Raw genomic sequence first — 17,854 nt, 5'->3', positions numbered from 1 at the left:
ATCCGATTCAAAATAAACTCCCAAACCTACTGCCAGTTTTTAGAAGACACTTTCTTCAAGCAGTGGTACAGGAAAAAGTCTGCATCTTTCAAGACCATATTTATGCAGGACAATGCTCCATCGCATGCATCTAAGTACTCTACTAAGTGGCTATCCAGTAAAGGCCTTAAAGATGAAGGAATAATAATGACATGGCCCCTTCCTCATCTGGCCTAAACCCTATTGAGAACTTGTGGGCCCTTCTTAAATGGAAGATTTATGGTGATGGAAAACAGTACAGCTCGCTAAACAGTGTCTGAGAGTCTGTGGTTGCTGCTGCACAAAAAGCTGTTCAGCAAGAGATCAAGAAACTGCCAGACTCCATGAATTGAAGGCTTGTGACTATTTTTTTTTAAATGGCAGAAATGTTTATTTGTACATTTTGAGTTGTTTATTTTCATCTGTTAAAGTGTGAATAATAAAATTTTCAATTTTCATTTAGTTGCATTATAATTCTGCACACTAATACTTGCCCAATAATTGTGCACACAGATATTCTCCTAAGAAAGCCAAAACCTCACCTTTCACGAACTTAAATATTCAGGTTTGTTAACATTTTGGATTGACAGAGACAGTTCCTTATAGTGTGCGTGTGTTAGTGAGCGTGCGAGTTTTTACACACACATCACTGCAAGTACTTTAGTGTGGGACTATACTTAAGATGCCATCTCCTGAAAAAATGTCTGAGGTATAGGTGGAGTGGATATGTTAGCGCAGATCCGGGGACCTTGAGTCCAGGACTACCTTTCATGTATGTGTGATCAAATTACCATGCTGTGAGAGGCTCCCTTTATGATTAATTCTGTTACCTGTGCACTGGAAGTTATATCCTCTCGCTGCTGTTCAGTCATTGTAGCCAGAGTATCATAAGGATCCTTTTCACAAGGGTCAAGTAAGCCTGGACCACCTGTCAGAAAGAACGGAACATGTTGGCATGTGTGACACTGTACTTTTAGTTCTTGGCTCATTCTTCAGACTATCACACATAGTTTTATGCAGTTACCATAAAGCGGCGCAAATGACATTTTAAACGTTTATAATGCTCCCACTGACAGCTGGGATACAGCAGATGGATCTGCACAAAGTGTTTTTATAGCATACACTGACATATACACTGCTCAAAAAAATTTAAAAGAACACTTTTTAATAAGAGTATAGCATCAAGTCAATTAACCTCTTGCCCTCCAAATGATTTACCCCCCTTCCTGACTAGGCAATTTTTTGTGATACAGCACTGCATTACTTTAACTAACAAATTGCGCGGTCATGCAATGCTTCACCCAAATGAAATTTATGTCCTTTGCTTGGGTACAGCACTGCGTGACCACTCAATTACCAGTGGGGGGGAGGTGAATCTTCCTGAGGGCAAGTGGTTAAGGAAAAGAGATTATTTATAAAAACACACACACACAAAAACACACACGTCCTTATCACTATTTCTCCTGCAATCCAAATCCTATTTTACTATTAAAAAAAAAAAATAGAAATCACTAAGGTCTTTTGACTGAAATATTTTAAAGCCTAACTTGTCATCTAAATATATAAAGGGTGCGGCGCTCCAGCAATAATCAATGTATCAAAAAGGTATAGATGAGAATATAAAATACATAAAGTGACTTGTGACAAGGTGCCAACATATAAAGTGACTTTAGTGATATCATGTATTCCGTCACTGCCAAAGTGACTCGCGGTGAACAATAATAATGGAATGAATAGTCCAAACGTGAATATGAGAGATCAGGATATCTCCAGCAATAGGTGCTCCGTTCAAACCAAATATTGAGGTGACCGGTATATATGATAAGGCTGTGCACTCACCAGATGCACAGTTAATCTGCGCATGTAGAGACAATACTCATGTAGGGCACGCTCCAGGCACCCGTTATCAATCTGGTCTGGTCAGGTACTCCCCTCACTGCTCTCCTCATCTGGTAAAGTGGCCTCACTTCCTCCTCAATAAGGTTCTGTGGGTTGTTGACTCACAAAGATCCCAGAAAAAGGAGGCGGCCAATAGTGTAATACCGTTTTAAGCATATGCACTTTAATTCCGTTCAAAGGCAGTAGTACAGGGGAAAAAAAACGTTGCACTGACCATATGATGACAAAAATGGCTACCGGGACCCACGTGGTGCCGGTGGCGTATTGTCACAACGCTGTTGCTCCTCCTTGACGCGTTTTGTGCTAACCGCACATAATCATAGGGGGTGTGCATCAGCGTGTGACTATTAGCAGCGTCTATTAATACCAAAAAATTTGTGAGCTGGATATGTCCTCATATACAGCTCCATTTTCCTGAAGTCCAGCGCGATAGCGCATGTGGAAGCGCCATATTGCGGAATGAAATTTCTATGCATGTGCGAGCGCCATTTTGTTGAAGTCAAACCTGATCGCACATGCGCGAGCGCTATATTATAGACCAGAAATTTTAGTCGGTCACAAAATCTCCAGGGAAAACAGAATAGATTGCTAATCACATTAAACCTGTAAATCAAACAATATATTACAGGGAATGAAAATAACCGATATCTTAATGAAACTTATCCAAGTAAAAGTTAAACAGTAATATGGGGCCCATCACGTCCCGCCCACAGCGCATGCGCGCGCCATCATAGTTTAATCTACATGTGCAGATTAACTGTGCATCTGGTGAGTGCACAGCCTTATCATATATACCGGTCACCTCAATATTTGGTTTGAACGGAGCACCTATTTCTGGAGATATCCTGATCTCTCATATTAACATTTGGACTATTCATTCCATTATTATTGTTCACCGCGAGTCACTTTGGCAGTGACGGAATACATGATATATCACTTTATATGTTGGCACCTTGTCACAAGTCACTTTATGTATTTTATATTATTCTCATCTATACCTTTTGATACATTGATTATTTCTGGAGCGCCACACCCTTTATATATTTATGTTCTGAAAGGTTTTTTGGTATCCTTTGGTGCATTGGCTGCTCTTCTGACTTCTAGCGCTCGCTTTTACCTTGTTTTTTTTATTCTAACTTGTCATCTGCTTCCCCCTGGAAGCCTTCTAGGTATACACCAAGCTTTTGTAGGCACTTCAGGCTGGTCATGCTACAAGCAGGATTCCTCATCACCACTTCTCTTTTACTGTGCTCCTTCTACGTCAGCACTGCTGTCTGTGTTAATACGACTGACCGGCACTGTGGCGATGCCTCCTCCAGAGGCAGGTTTATTACACCATGCACTTATAAGATGCCCTAAGTCTTTTGAGTTGGCTGATGCTGGATGCCATTCAACGAACTACTTAGATCATCTAGTGGTGCATGAGTGGGAAAGTACCAAAGAGGAAGTAAGTATTGCACCTAAAACATTTATTTTATATAGGGGACATGGACATGTATCTCTGGAGTGCAGTTTACAAAAGGCACCAATCACTAATATATAAATATATTGGGCCCATTCACAAAGAAAAAAGCTCCCCTACTTCCGTTGTGAACCAGAGGAATGCCTGTAAATACAGCATCTAAGATGGGAGGTTTTAAAATGCCACCAGCCATCAAGATTGTAGGGTCGTTTTTTTTCAAAGTGTGAAAGGAAAGTAAGGGGATTGTAATCAAACCCAGTTTGTCATTTTTCCCATTATATAACCAAAAATAAAAACTCCAAGGGTCTTTACTACCACCAAAAGAAAGCTTCTATATAAAGTTAATTTGGGTACAATGTTACATGACCGAGTAAACTAGTCAAACTATCACAGCACTGAAGATTGAAAAATGACCTGAGGGGGTATATACAAGACTGGTATTCAAGTAGTTAATACTGTCAACTTTTTCACATTATTCAAATAGGGCAGTTAAACTCTGAACTTACCCTTCAGAATTATACCAGATGATATGCATTCGAAAACTCTCCTTAAGGCATCTCCTGGACTTTGGGGACTAGAGGCACTGCTGATTGCCTTCTCCACCAACAGCTCCATTGCCTATAGAATGCAGAGTTTAGACATTTTTAAAATATATGCAGTGTATGTATGTAGAAAATCCCATAGCCAACAAAAAGATTGATAAATGTGAGGCCCATGTCTCTAATTTTAGAAAGGGTTAGGACCTGTCTCCAAAAATGTTAACGAAAGTTAGGAATTAAAAAGAAAAATTTGATTATTGCATGTAGGACCAGAATAGGAAAGACAGTAGATACATTAGAAAATTATAAAGTTTACTTTAAAACAAAATACAGTAAACAGCTTACATTTCAAACAGGATTCAGAGTACATACCCAGCTTGGAAAGTCAGACCACGTTGGCACACGCTGGCACAGGTCACGCAGGATACGGATGATAATGACACAGGACTGCAAACCATTGGCTCTAGCCTTGCATACAAGAACAGCAACAAGTTACCATCATCATCAAGCCAGAAGGAGAAAGACTAAAATGCCACTTTTGGAAGAACAGCACTGTGCCCGGCAATTTCTGTGGCATTTTAGACATTTAAGAGAAAGAGAAAAAAAAAACCAAAAAAACAAAAAACTACACTTTGTAATTTTCTGTTAACTTTGATTTGCAAGCCTTGTAGACAAAAAGGAATTGAATCACATTTACATTAGAAAACAACAAAGTTCTAGCTAGAAAAAATGAACCAAAAATAAAAACATGAAAAAAACATAAGTAGGGACTGGAAGGTGGCCAGAATCTGTTTGGCGTTGTACTGTGGCTTTGCAGGAGAGTAAAGTCACGATGCCAAACGGATTCTTGGTACCTTTCACTTCCTACGCTAAAAGATTTTTTTAAAAAAGAGAAGGAAAAATAAAAATTTAAAGCTAAACATGAAGCAGTTTACACATTTCATCTGTTAAGCAAAGATAGTCTGCAGCCTTATGGAATAATACAGATTCACAACACAGTCTATGATGGGAACACTGATAAAAATGAGTCAGTCTTTAATTAATGACTACTCAATGACCAGAAAGAAAAAAAAAAATTAAATGGAGCAAAACAAAATAAAACAAACAAAATTTGCAATAAAACGGCAGGATGTAAGTCATATACATTTAGAATGTTCCTATTCCATGCTTCTGGTCATTTAATTTTTTTTTTTTTTTGTCAAAAAGGAACATTGTTACAAAGCAAGCGTGTAACTAAATAACAAATTAAACAGTGATAGTGCTAATCTCTCATAAGGCTACAAGAAGAAAGTAAAATGATGTGCGAACCTGAAACCACTTAGCGTGGCGGAGAGCAGCCAGAGCGTCAAGGCATTTTTGCCTGTCCAAGACGTCCGGTGGGTCTTTCACCATACCCGAGGTTACATCTAAAATGGATTGAATTGGCAAAAGTGCAGTGAGGGACGGGTGTTTGACCAGGTGAGCAAGACAAATCCTTCTATACAGCTACAGTGTCACACAAGCCATTCCCATGACAAGTACCAATGTTGTTTGACAAGGTAACGAGCCCCATACATGATGCTTGATTGACAGCAAATAACATTTAAACATGTCACCAGACCGGATTTCCTGTTGCCGCTGAAGTGTCTTTTACTGCAACAGCATATTTGTAAATGTGATATCGTTAAGGAGGAGGGTAGGGGAGGTAGACTTTATCTGGTTGTTCCAAACACAAATGTTTAAGGACGATTTGCCTCCAGTTTTCTCCATTATGGAAACTAAAGCAGATTAATTTTTGGAAAAGTGTGACAGGTCAGGCTGTCCAGCTGAACTCCACTGACATAAAGATCACCCACAAAATAACCTCCGTACACCTATTGTAAAGTGGAAAAAGCGCAACGGTGTGGGAGGCAGGGTAACCCTTTCAAGGCATCCTTAAAAACGTAACTGTGGGGGGACTCGAGAGGGGGGGGGGGGGGAATTCCAGTGCCCACCTTTCTTAACCTCCTCTTTGGTGAAATACATGTATTTTTTTTTTTTTTTTTTTTTTTTAATTCAAGCCTACACAGGAGCAGGTTTTGTCTAAATTGGTATAATCCTACATGCAGCGGCCTTGGCTAGTTGAACAAGTCTCCCACTACATTGTGTGATTAAGGAAGGATGGTTGGCCACAATGCACTAGCAAACTAGATCACAAGACAGAAGGGATGCAGAAATCCACTGCAGCAAACTTACACTAATTGAAGTACAAAAAGGCATTCCAGCAAGTCATGCACCAGCAGTCCTGGCTGCTAGATATGACTATTAGCACAGGTGACTATTGTATTTGGCCAGTTAACCTATGGTGAAGTCTCAATTCCTCCCACTGTACAAGGTACTGGCCAAATATCTGCATGTAGACATCAGTAGATGTAAGGTCAGATTGGTGCTAATCAAGACTCAGCCAGCAGAAAATTCTTTCACTTAACTGATTAGAGGATCGCTAGTAGGAGAGATGGAAATATGGCTTAAAAGGTCATTTCACCCAAAATGGACACATCAGTTTCACAGACGCTCAAGGATTGCAGCACCCACTGCATTATTTTTTTCTGGAAGCATGAGCACAGAGAGAATCTTGCTGTAATTCTCTCCTCGTACTGTCTAAAGTGTAAAATGTGAAAATCCATCAGGAAAGCTAGCCCTGCAGACTGAAATACCTGAGAACTGGGTGCAAAAGACAAGCAGCCTGCAGATGAAATCAATTCCTCGGCATCTACCTAAAACTGGAATTCACGTTTGGGTAGACTAACCCTTTAAGCTGCTCTCATAATTGCCCTGTACATAGGCAGGGAACATTAGCTAATGTAACCAAACCCTTCCATGCTACATGAAGAACAAAATGCGCCACAATGCACACACTATATTGGGGTGTGGATTTTTGCATCCAATTTGAATGGTTTTGGATCAACCCCTTAAGAGTCGAGTTCAAGAACACTTTAGCAGTGGAACCATACACTGAGAATCAAGGAAATCCAGCTGATAATATAAGTTGGCAAACCACTTAAATATTCTAATGCCCACTAGAAAAGGGAAAACTAATAACATGAGATTCCTGTTACTAAAGTCAAATCGATTTAAGGGTTTGTTTCCCCTAGTTGCATTTTTCAGCACAGGCAAAATACATGGACATGAAAAAAAACAACCTGTAGCTTTCACATATGCTCCTTTTCCATCAATGCAATAAAAGAATAAAGGTGTGTGCGAAGGGGGGGGGGGGGGAGGTTTAGGGTTGCCCTCCATGTTATTTTGCAAAACTGCAAGTCTCTGGGCTGAACAAGTCGTGAAAAGATAATAATCTGGTAATTAATTCGCTCTTTGGCTTTGATCAAACTCCAGACTTCAAAAATAATGTTTCACTATTAAAACATGCAGCTATAAAGGAAAAAAGAAAGCAGTCAATGTTTGCAAACCATATTATCACTGGGTCAACATTTAAAAAAGGAGAATGTAAAGGGCTCCACCGAAAACAGTGTACTTATATGAGCGGGGAGATTAGGGACTCATGTGAAGCTACACTTGCCTCCTCTTACTGGTGATCTCAATCCCTTTCTGATAAGTCTGTTAGATTTTCCACTGAGCCTTCCCAGCACCATTGTTAGGGAAAGCCGAACAGAAAACATTAATAGCAGTGATCAGGAAGCAAGTAATGCTTGACATCAGCGCACCCTAATACACCCAAATTAAACAGTTCCCCATTAACTGGATTTCCAAAATGCTCTTGAAATAAGAGGTTAATCAGTGAAAAGATTGCTGTGCCCACACTATTTCATGCTTAGCTTTGGGGGGGAAAAAAAAAGTTTGAGAAACTTGTTTGTTAGCTGGGGAGGGTGGTAATTAAGAGTCTCCACCCTTGATGAACCAATTTACCAATGCTTAGTCAATTTCCTGCCTCATGCACTCAGAACTAACATTTCCTTTGGCTTCAGTTACTAAATCCTGTAGGCAATAGCAAAAACATGAGAAAATATGTAAAACCATCAAAGAAAAAATAGTGTGAACACTGCATACATTTGAGAAGAAACAGGGAGAAGGGAAGGAGTAAAAGCAGATGCCTGCACTATCCAACCAAACCCCCCTCTATAACATATATTAACAAGGCTGGTGTGACACTGAGCTAGAAAAACCTTGGTCAAAAATCCTTCCGTAGTCTTGGCAGAAATTCCTGGCTGGAACCAATTCTCAGCTACAAGTCTTTAGAGGAACAGCTGAAAGGATGGAGAAAAACACACACACAAGTATGCTTGCTGGTGGAAAGGCTCAACAGCAAGGTTAACACGTTTCAATATTTCATCTAAAAGGGTCAACTGTAGAAGACTTTGGTTTTCATATAACAGAGTTGTGACATCTAGAATCAGGAGAACAACATGCAACAAAGGGAAGTCCCTAGCCGATCAGTTACCTTTTAAACAAAGCAATTTTGAGGTTAGGTGACAGACTGTGCACTGCAAAACCTTGTTATTTATGCAGAAGGTAGAAAGCAGGAGGCACAATGGTCATTATAGGCAATGTCAGCTTTAACTGAAATGTGGACTTCTACTTAAGACCAACTAATGTAGCAACACAGATGAATTAACCACTTCCAGAGGTTTGGTTATTTGTTGCTGCTATCAGCCTGAAGTATACATCAACAGGCCCACCTGACTTTTATTAAGGATTGGACCCACTGATCTTAAGAGATTCAACCATGGAGAAGGTAAAAAAAAAGAAAAAAAAAAAAAAAAAAAAAAGAAAAAACTACCACAGTTAGTGTGATGCAAAAACCTATGAACATCAGTATTTGTTCATGATACCACAGATGAAAAAAAAAATTGCATATAACAAGAGTAGCATTTGCAGATAAATGAAATGGTTGGGCTTGGCTGACCAAGGCAATATTAGGGATCTACACCATGCTGCCACACAGAGGTTTAAAAGTGAGGTCCACATATCAATTAAGGACTCTTGTATGTATAGGAGAAATTCAGCAATGTACTTCAGAAAAACACTGTATAAACAGAACCTGAATTGTTTAGTGTAATGCTGAATTCACACTAGGTCAGATCAACGACTTCTTTGTTTCCTTTCATAAGAATAAAGCATGCAAAAAAGGACAGCTATAAAACATTTTCTTGATGTCTGTAAAAACTGAAGTATGGGACAGAACCACAAGAGGAAAGTACCATTAGACTTCTAAATACAAATGAGGGGCTTGAATAGCTTATCTAATGAATGATTAAGCATTTACTGCAGACTGGAACTTGCCTGTATCACAGTGAGCAGTTTCCTAGACACTAGCTTAGGAAACAAATGTCATTCTCTGACCTACATAATGACAGAACCAACAAACTGCAGACACTGCTTCAGCTTCATAGCAAGTAGATGACCAGAAAGGGTTATGTAATATACCATGGCAGCAACACTGGCGTCACATCAATTCTTTTCAGAGATGCAAACAGTTCATAGCACATCAGCCATCTTTATGGAGATACTATATTTATCCTGAAGAACGGAGAAAAACCACACTATTCAGCTGGCAATATTAACAAAGAGGGGTCTGGATCTCTTGCTTTCAATTTTCCTCACACATGAAGTCATAAATTGAAAAAAGGAAGTTAATAAATGGTTAACGCTTTGCTCTGTGATATTATATTAACAGACCATTCACTGTTCACTTGGAATTAAAAACAGAAAGATTTCCCTAATGTGAGCTGATTAAATTGAAAAGGGCAGTATGCATCTTGTAGGAAGTGTGACGCCATGTTTGTGCTAGAATCTGTCATCCCATTAAGAAAAATGCAAAAAAAATAAATAAATATACAAATAAGTGGTCATGGGAATAATGTTGTTAAGGTTTTTCCAACCTCCATCCCTTATGTTTTCTTCTCTCATGACTGGAGAGGTCAGCGTTATTGTGACCTGCATTTTAGGTTCTACGCAGGAATTCAAAATAATAGCTGCTTCTGGGATGGAACACGCCACCTCATATTTCTCAGGGCTGATAACCTGTAGGAATAGAGAATTACAGTATTTTAGAGGAACAATGTAACAAATAGCTAAAACATAAGCGAAGAAAAAAAAAATTAACGTTATTCAAAGAAGCTCTGTTGGCAAACCATTAATTTAAACAAAAACAGCTCTCTGTAAGATTTATCTATGCACTTTGCGTGTTATGCATGGTTTTTTTTTTCCTGTAAAAGTCTCCCATGTTAAGCCATCGGCAAGCTCCAAGACTGGTGCTGGGTGCTGCCATCTTCTCCAATCAAAAGTTTAATTTAGGCTAATATCTGTGCAGGTCCTGCTTGCTGTGTTTGCGCAGGCACAGCAGCCTGTTCATTTGAATAGGCTGCTGTAACTACAGGAACACACACACACACACACACAAAAAGAACTGGAGACTGCCTGAAAAGACCTTATGGCCAAAGCTGGCACTAGATGAAGATAAAACATCTGTGTCACTTAGAGAAAATGTTAACAGAAGACCTGGTGTCAGGCTTGCAAGCCCAGGAAACCATTCTTTGGCTCATGCAACACTCACAGATGTAGTGGAGTTCCCCTTGACAGGAAAGGGTGGAACCCGATGCTTGTGATCATTAGCATGGATGATGGTTTGTCTGAGCCATCTAAATCAATGGTGAAGGAGATAGAGACCACTTTTGGTGTCAATTCAGGACAAGAAAAACAAAAAACAAAAAAAAAAAAAAAACCAGTGAGCGGACAACTCTCTCTGAAAAAGGATAGAAAAAGGCAGAAACCTGGCCTTTGATAGTGATGAAAGCCAATCTCTGGTCCAGATCCAGCTGCAGAAGAACAAGGTTCATCCTGCATACGAACTCCAAAAGTAAAGGTCAAGATTCAAACCAAGTTTAGGTATGCCTTCCATGTGTGAAGACAGACCTAGCTGTTAGCATCATATAAATCACACAAGGGTGTGGGAATTTTTTAAAAAACTACTTGTCCAGGGACTAAATCGGTGCCCTAATCTACTTGTCCCTCGTGACAATCTATTTTTGCAGATAAGAAAAAAAAATTTTTTTTTAACAAAAGTTGTATTGAAATCGGAGGTAAAATTAGGAATGTCAGTGGCTTTTAAAAACAAAAAAGGGCTTTATGGCAACTCAAACGTTTAAGATTTTTACCATTGCGCTGTTTATCTCCTCCCCTCCCTGCCTCTCTCCAGCCCCATCCCCAGGGACTAGCAGGGAGGTGAGAGACCTTGCAGTGTAAACAACGATTGGCTGCTCCCCAGGAAAGGGTGGGTCAGGGCTTATCCATTTGCTGCCAGAGCAGTTATTGCATTTTTTGCACAAGTTTAATGAATCATTTTAGTCCTGAAGATTACATGAAATCCCCTAACATGATATATTTTCTGAAAGCAGAGAGCCTAGAGAATAAAATAGTGTTAGTTCCAATTTTGTTTAGTCGCATTATATTACCGCAAAATATCAGTAAAAAATAAAAAAAGTTATTTTAGGGCACAAAAAAAAAAGCAATAAATTACCCTATTTTTTTGGAAAATATAAAAGATGAGGTTGCGAGTAAATAGATCTCCAACTTGTCAAACCTTATAATTTGTGCGCGCTTTTGAAATGGCGACGAACTTCAGTACTCTATATGAGTCAACACTTTTAAAGCCCCTTATAGGTCATCAGTTTAGCGTTACGGAGGAGGTCTGCTGCAAGAATTACTGCTCTCGTTCTGGCATGCACGGCGATATGTGACGTGTATCACAATCGACACGGTGCATAGGAGCCCCAGCGTGTGCTTTTATGTTTGTACGTGCATATATGTATTTTTTTTGGGGGGGGGGCGTTGGTATGTGTTTGGGTGCAACTCATTTTTTACATTGAAAAATTTTTTTTTTCTTTTTTTATCACATAGGGGACAAAGTTCCCCATGTGAATTTTTGGTGACAGGTTCTCTTTGAGGCATCCAGGGTCTAAAAGACCCTGCATGTTTCCCCTGTGCTCCACGGAATATAAAGCGGCACACATCGCTTCCATGGCCAGGAATCTCTCAACGGGGACCCAGAAGTGACACCATAAATTCACTGGCACTGTATGGAAGCAATTCGGCAGCAGCGCTGACGCCTGAATGCTTCCACCTGACAGGTGAGCCCACTGCTTGCCTGCAGCAGGGCTAAAGGTAGAAAAAAAAACTACCTGCCAGACACCCGGAACTACATGTCCGTTGGGCGATAGGAATCGAACATCCCTAATCACAGAATTCAGAGATGCCCCTCTACCTTTGAACCAGGGCTTCAACGGCTATGCCATTAAAGCTAGCAACTGGAGCAGAAGGAGAAACTGAACCTCACGTTGGAAGGGCTGGATGATCTGGTAGAGACCACAGACCGTTCATCCAGGAGTTACCACGTTGGCATACCACATCCACCTGGGCCAGCCCAGGGCAATGAAAAAAAAAAAAAATCACCATTTCAATTATGCTAAGCAGATGAAGAGTTTTCAGGGAAGGAAAAGCATAAATCAGGGTGTTCTGGTTTCAATGAGCCACCAAAGCATCCACTACTACTGCTAGAGGATCCCTGTACCTAGAGACAAACCTAGGAATAGGAGAGCCCACCTGAACAATCTATTCAATTTGAAAAAGATCAGACATGCCCTTGCAGTACATAGCTGATATAGATCTAAAGGAGATTGTACGATTGGATTGTACAGAAAATGGGTGGAAAGTGGTAAAGTAATGAGGGAGGTGTGGTCCAGAGTGGTCAGAGTCCACACGTCATATCACTCCCTATTCTGTGATGAAACAACACAGTGAATTATGAGAGATGTCCTACAGGAAGTGATTCAAGCAGAAAGCATTTTTAAAAACTCATACAGAAACATGAAAAAACAAACCTTCTGTGGATGAGGTATGTGAGAAATTGGAATAATTGGAACATTGGGATGGCTAGGCCAGGAAATATTAAAAAAGTATTCTATTATGAAAAGTGAAATTCTGCCTAAAAAGGTGAACATAGCCTTTAAACTCTCACGAGCAGGGTGCCCCGTAACTCGTATGTCTTGAACTGCATTGTAATGGTGCTGCTTCCCTTCATATTTGTAATTGTCACACAAACTGTTCGTGCTATATAGATTCTGAATGATCGATCAGTGAATATCATCAGCGATAAGAGCAGCAGCTTAGTTTAACACTTTTAGGTTAGGAAAGAGAAAAGTTTGGCTAGAACTCACTTAATAATAAATAATAGTATTGTAGAGACTTTCATTTAGGCTGCCAAAGTTAAACGTTTGTAGTTACATTCCGCCCAGGTTCACATATATGCGGTGTGGTACATCACACAGGAACCGCACCACATTCTTGTGCAAATCACATGCGATTTGTGTGCGGTGTGATTGGAGCCATTTTGTATGGCTCTATTCGCACCGCACCAAAAAGGTGCAGGACCTGTTTTTGGGTCTGCACTAGAATCGGATCGCATGGGTATTCACACATATGTAATCCGATTCTGTACATCGCACCGCATTTTGCGGACCGCTTTTGGGGTGTTAACATACACAACACACCCGCAGCGGTTCGCATAAACGGGGTGCAATACTGATGTGGTGCAGAATTCGCACAGAAAACGCTGCGAATTCCACACTAGATCAGTGTGAATCCAGGCTTAACCTGTAGTGTTAAAGACATTTTGTAGCTTACCCAAGCAGCTTCATCGGTTCGAATGAGTCAGGAACATAGCCTAGCATTAGGTAGTGCAATGTCTTGGTATGTTGCTATAATCTCTATATAACTGCATATCCATTTCTGTGACTTCAAATTGAGCTTCAACAAAAAGCATCAAAAGAAGCATGACATTTACCACAAGAAATCTATAAACAAGCTTAGGAAGCGAAAAGAGATCCAAAGATCCCAAACAGGTTACTACTGATTAACAACGTGAATGCAGTCTACAGTGTATTTAATCTACCATATACAGAGAAAAGGTGATTCAAAGCACAACACTTACAGCAAGCTGTTTGGGAAGATTCTCCGCTATACGGGTCAGCAAAGACCTGGTTGGTTTCTCGGCACAGAGCAGAACCAGGCTGACATTTCGATCACCACGCAAGAGTAATCCTTTAGCCAGTACACCAACACGCAGGACTCCCTTCAGCGCTCTGAAAATAAATTATTATTATACAGTATTTATAAAGTGCCAATAGTTCGCTCAGCGCTGTACATTACAAAGGGGGACAGAACATGTGACAGAACAATACCAATACAATGCAAAACATGAGGGGATCGAGGGCCCTGCTCTTTCGAGCTTACAATCTAGGAGAAATAATAAAGTTAACCAGTTAGACACAATGCAATATTCATTCTGCATTGGTTTATAGCTAGTAAGTGTGGATATCATGGTTTCATCACTAAATTTGGGGATCTGTGTGACCAAAATAGGTGAGAAAGAAATGTTGTCACCAACGTAAGCTTGGCATTGACAGTTTAACCACTCGTCCTGAGGATTTACCCCCCTTCCTGACCAGGCCATTTTTTGGGTTACGGCGCTGCGTTATTTTAACTGACAATTGCGTGGTCATGCAACGTTGCACCCAAATGAAATTTGCATCTCTGTTCCCACAAATTGATCACGTTTAAATTTTTTATTTTTTGCGCTATACGAAAAAAAAAAAAAAAAAAAAGACCAACAACTTTCAGAAAAAAAAAATATATATATTTTTTACTTTTTGCCATTAAACATGTCCAGTAAAATTTCGTCATAAATTTAGGCCAAAATGTATTCTGCTACTTGTCTTCGCTAACAAAAAAAATCCCAATACGTGTAAATTAAATGGTTTACGTGAAAGTTTTAGCATTTACAAATGGCATAATTGATACTGGAATTTTTTTAATGTATTATTTAATTTTTACTAGTAATGGCAGTGATCAGCGACTTATAGCGGGACTATGGCGGGCATTCTGACACTGGGGGGAACTGACTTGGTGTCACCGACTACTAACGGCACTGGGCAGGAAGGGGTTAACATGAGGGGCAATCAAACCATCCAAAGCAGTGTGCAGCAGCTGAGAGGGAGAACTGTATTATTTACATACAGTTCTCCCCTTCTAGATCCTCAGCAATCACCGGGCACCAGCGAGTAATCACTGGCCGGGACCTAGTGATTGACAGCCATGGCCGCGAACAGCGGCGCGGGTAGGGTGTGGACCCCTACCCAGAAATGCAAAATCACGTATATATACACACACACGTGATTTTGCTCACCCGTGCCGCCCTGTAGCAGTATATCTGCTAGAGGGAGGTCCGGAAGATGTTAAAGTGTCTCTATAGGCAAGTCTTTAATTTCTCTATAACATAGCCACACCCAACCTCTTTATATTCCACTTTTTGTTTTATTTACTTGCTTTAAGTTACTAGCATTTGGTAGGAGGGTTATCAGCAGTATTAAGCATTCACCTCAATGTATGCATGCATGAAACATCTGCACAGGGTGACAACACAGCGGTGATTTCACTGCAGTACATTTAGTAGGAGGGAATATGAGGAAGGATGAAATTAGATGGAATAAAAAAATGACAGTGGTACCTCAGTTTACAAATGCCTCGGTTAACGTAACTTTCGGTTTACGAATGAAAATCCATTGAAAATAATGGCTCGGTTTAGGAGTTTTTTACTAATCGTTTTCGCAATACGAAGTGTATGTCGGTGCTGATTTTTAAAAGCAATTGCCAGCTTTTTTTTTTCTTCACTATAGCTCACAAGTTTAGCTGTCACTTTTCCCCAGAGTAACAGGAAAATTTTTTTTTTTTGAGAAACTAAAGAGGAAACATTGTTTCTTTTACCTTGGGGAAATAAACTAAAAGAAAACTCTTTTAGCTGGGGGGAAAGTGACAGCTGAATTTCTGAGCTATAGTGAAGGAACAACAAAAAAAACACAGAAGAGAAAAAAGCGGTAATTACATTTAAAAACCAGCACCATAATAAAATGAAAAAAAACGGCCTAGGGTCCTCCCCCCCATCCATACTAAGCCCTTTGGGTCTGGTATGGATTTTGAGGGGAACTCACATGCCAAAATTGAACGGAACCTTTTTTTTTTTTCTTTTTTCAGGTCAGCGGCGGGCATTGTGATTGATGTTGGATCTATTGCAGGGAGACATTCTTTTAGTTTTATCTTTCAATAAAGGACTTGTCAAAGACCGTGTTGTCTTTTTTTCCACAGTACACTATTTGTGAATGAATATCGGAACTATGTACCCCATACTCATTCATATGGGGGGGGGGGGGGCAGGATCTGGGGCCATCCTTGCTCCAAAACACCACCCCATGTTGAGGGCATGTGGCCTGGAATGGTTCAGGAGGGGGCAGCTCTCTTATGGATTTGGAGGGGGGGGGGGGGGTTGGAACACCAACGTCATTTTCATCTATTTATTTTTTTATTTTGGCATGGGAGTTCCCCTCAAAATCCATACCAGACCCGAAGGGCTTGGTATGGATAGGAGGGGGAACCCCACGCCAGTTTTTAAATAATTTTTTTTAATTGCCCGCTGACAGCTGAAACATTAACACACAGTTGTCACTACTAAAATACCGCATGACTTAATAAAATAACTCATGCGGTATTTTAGTAGTGTCTACTTTTTTCTGACCTCCGGAACGGATTGATTTTCAATATATTCCTATGGGAAACGGTGTTTGTTTACAAATTTTTCGCTATATGAAAAATCCTGCAGAACGAATTAAATTTGTAAACCAAGGTATTACTGTACATGTATATTTCAACCACTTCAATACCGGGCACTTTCATCCCCTTCCTGCACAGGCCAATTTTTGGCATTCAGCACAGTCACACTTTGAATGACAAATGCAACACTTTACCCGTGAAACTTTTAGCTTTTTTCCCCCAAATAGAGCTTTCTTTTGGTGGTATTTAAATCGCCACTGTTTTTTTTTTTTTTTATTTGCTAAACAAAACGAAAAAAAAGACAGTTTTGGAAAAAAAAAAGTTTTAGTTTGTTATAAAATTTTGCAAATAAGTAATTTTTCTTCTTCACTGATGGGCACTGATCAGTGCCCTGATTATCAGTGTAAACAATGTATGGTCAGACTGGCCACTTAACGGCTACCCTTTTCTCAGGGAGTGTGGGGATCCTGATGATCCTACCAGTAACACTTCCTGTCATAGGATGATCAGGTTCACTCACCAAGCTATATCTATGGAGTAGCAGCAACAGCACCCTAGGCTGCTTTCCAGAAACGGATTACAAAAACCTCTCCACCAGGAGCGAGGTAATTTGTAGTTTCCAGAAGCTAGCTGGGAAAGTGGATATTGTCTGAGATTTAGACAGGGTCAACAGGTCTTTTCTATTCTTGTAGAAAATCTTAGCCTAAAAAAAAAAGAAAATGAAATCTAATGCAGCCATCACATCTAATAACTAGTAAGCTGCAATATATTACATTTTTGTTCTTGAGTTTAGATACCCTTGTGTGGTTCAGCAAAATTTTAGAAAGCCCAAACAGAGAACAGCTTTATGCTAGCTGCACACCATTCCCCCCATTGTGTCCAAGCAGACATACATAAAATAAAAAATGAAGCAGATATAAACACTCTGAAATCACATCCATTGATGAGCCGCCCATACCTCTCTTTGCTAAGATCCTTCTTCTCATCAGTCTCTTTCCCCTTACTTTTGTCTTGGTCAGCCATAGAGTCAGAGACAAGTTTCAGTGCTCGTTCAGTCAGAGATACTATCTTCTGGACAGCCTGCAGTTCCTCCTCTGTTGGGTAGATGGTAGCATGTTTGGTCATAACATATCTGTCATCGGAGGAATCTGGTCGCCGTAGAGGCTAAAAGAAACAAACAAATAGGTCAGTATGACTTAATAGCTTGCATACATTAAAACTAAGCTCACAGTGGATTAAAGAAAACATTTCCAGAGATACTGTAAATATTGGGCTGCCGTTTATCAGAAAATACTAGTGG

At 40.0% G+C, this 17,854-nt stretch overlaps 1 protein-coding gene across 4 annotated transcripts in view; it reads right to left on the bottom strand.

The window, feature by feature from the left end:
* The window catches only part of ZFR (zinc finger RNA binding protein), a 100,716-nt gene that overhangs the window by 8,987 nt on the left and 73,875 nt on the right, over nucleotides 1–17,854 (bottom strand). For 3 of the 4 annotated variants that reach the window (XM_089689460.1, XM_089689459.1, XM_089689461.1), the window contains 7 exons: nucleotides 17,513–17,718; nucleotides 13,883–14,033; nucleotides 9,777–9,918; nucleotides 5,227–5,324; nucleotides 4,291–4,386; nucleotides 3,886–3,997; nucleotides 849–946 (listed from right to left, as the gene is read on the bottom strand). In XM_089689460.1, coding sequence (XP_089545586.1) covers nucleotides 849–946; nucleotides 3,886–3,997; nucleotides 4,291–4,386; nucleotides 5,227–5,324; nucleotides 9,777–9,918; nucleotides 13,883–14,033; nucleotides 17,513–17,718 — 903 coding nt within the window. Of the gene's footprint in view, nucleotides 1–848; nucleotides 947–3,885; nucleotides 3,998–4,290; nucleotides 4,387–5,226; nucleotides 5,325–9,776; nucleotides 9,919–13,882; nucleotides 14,034–17,512; nucleotides 17,719–17,854 lie in introns of those variants that run through there. The other variant, XR_016314880.1, reaches the window with a different exon arrangement.

The sequence above is a fragment of the Staurois parvus genome, unplaced genomic scaffold, assembly GCF_062004578.1.
Source record: "Staurois parvus isolate SC_StPar_1 unplaced genomic scaffold, SC_StPar_1.0 ptg000475l, whole genome shotgun sequence".
Taxonomy (NCBI): domain Eukaryota; kingdom Metazoa; phylum Chordata; class Amphibia; order Anura; family Ranidae; genus Staurois; species Staurois parvus.
Note: the sequence above shows the minus strand (reverse complement) of the source record. Positions and strands in the feature narration are given on the sequence as shown.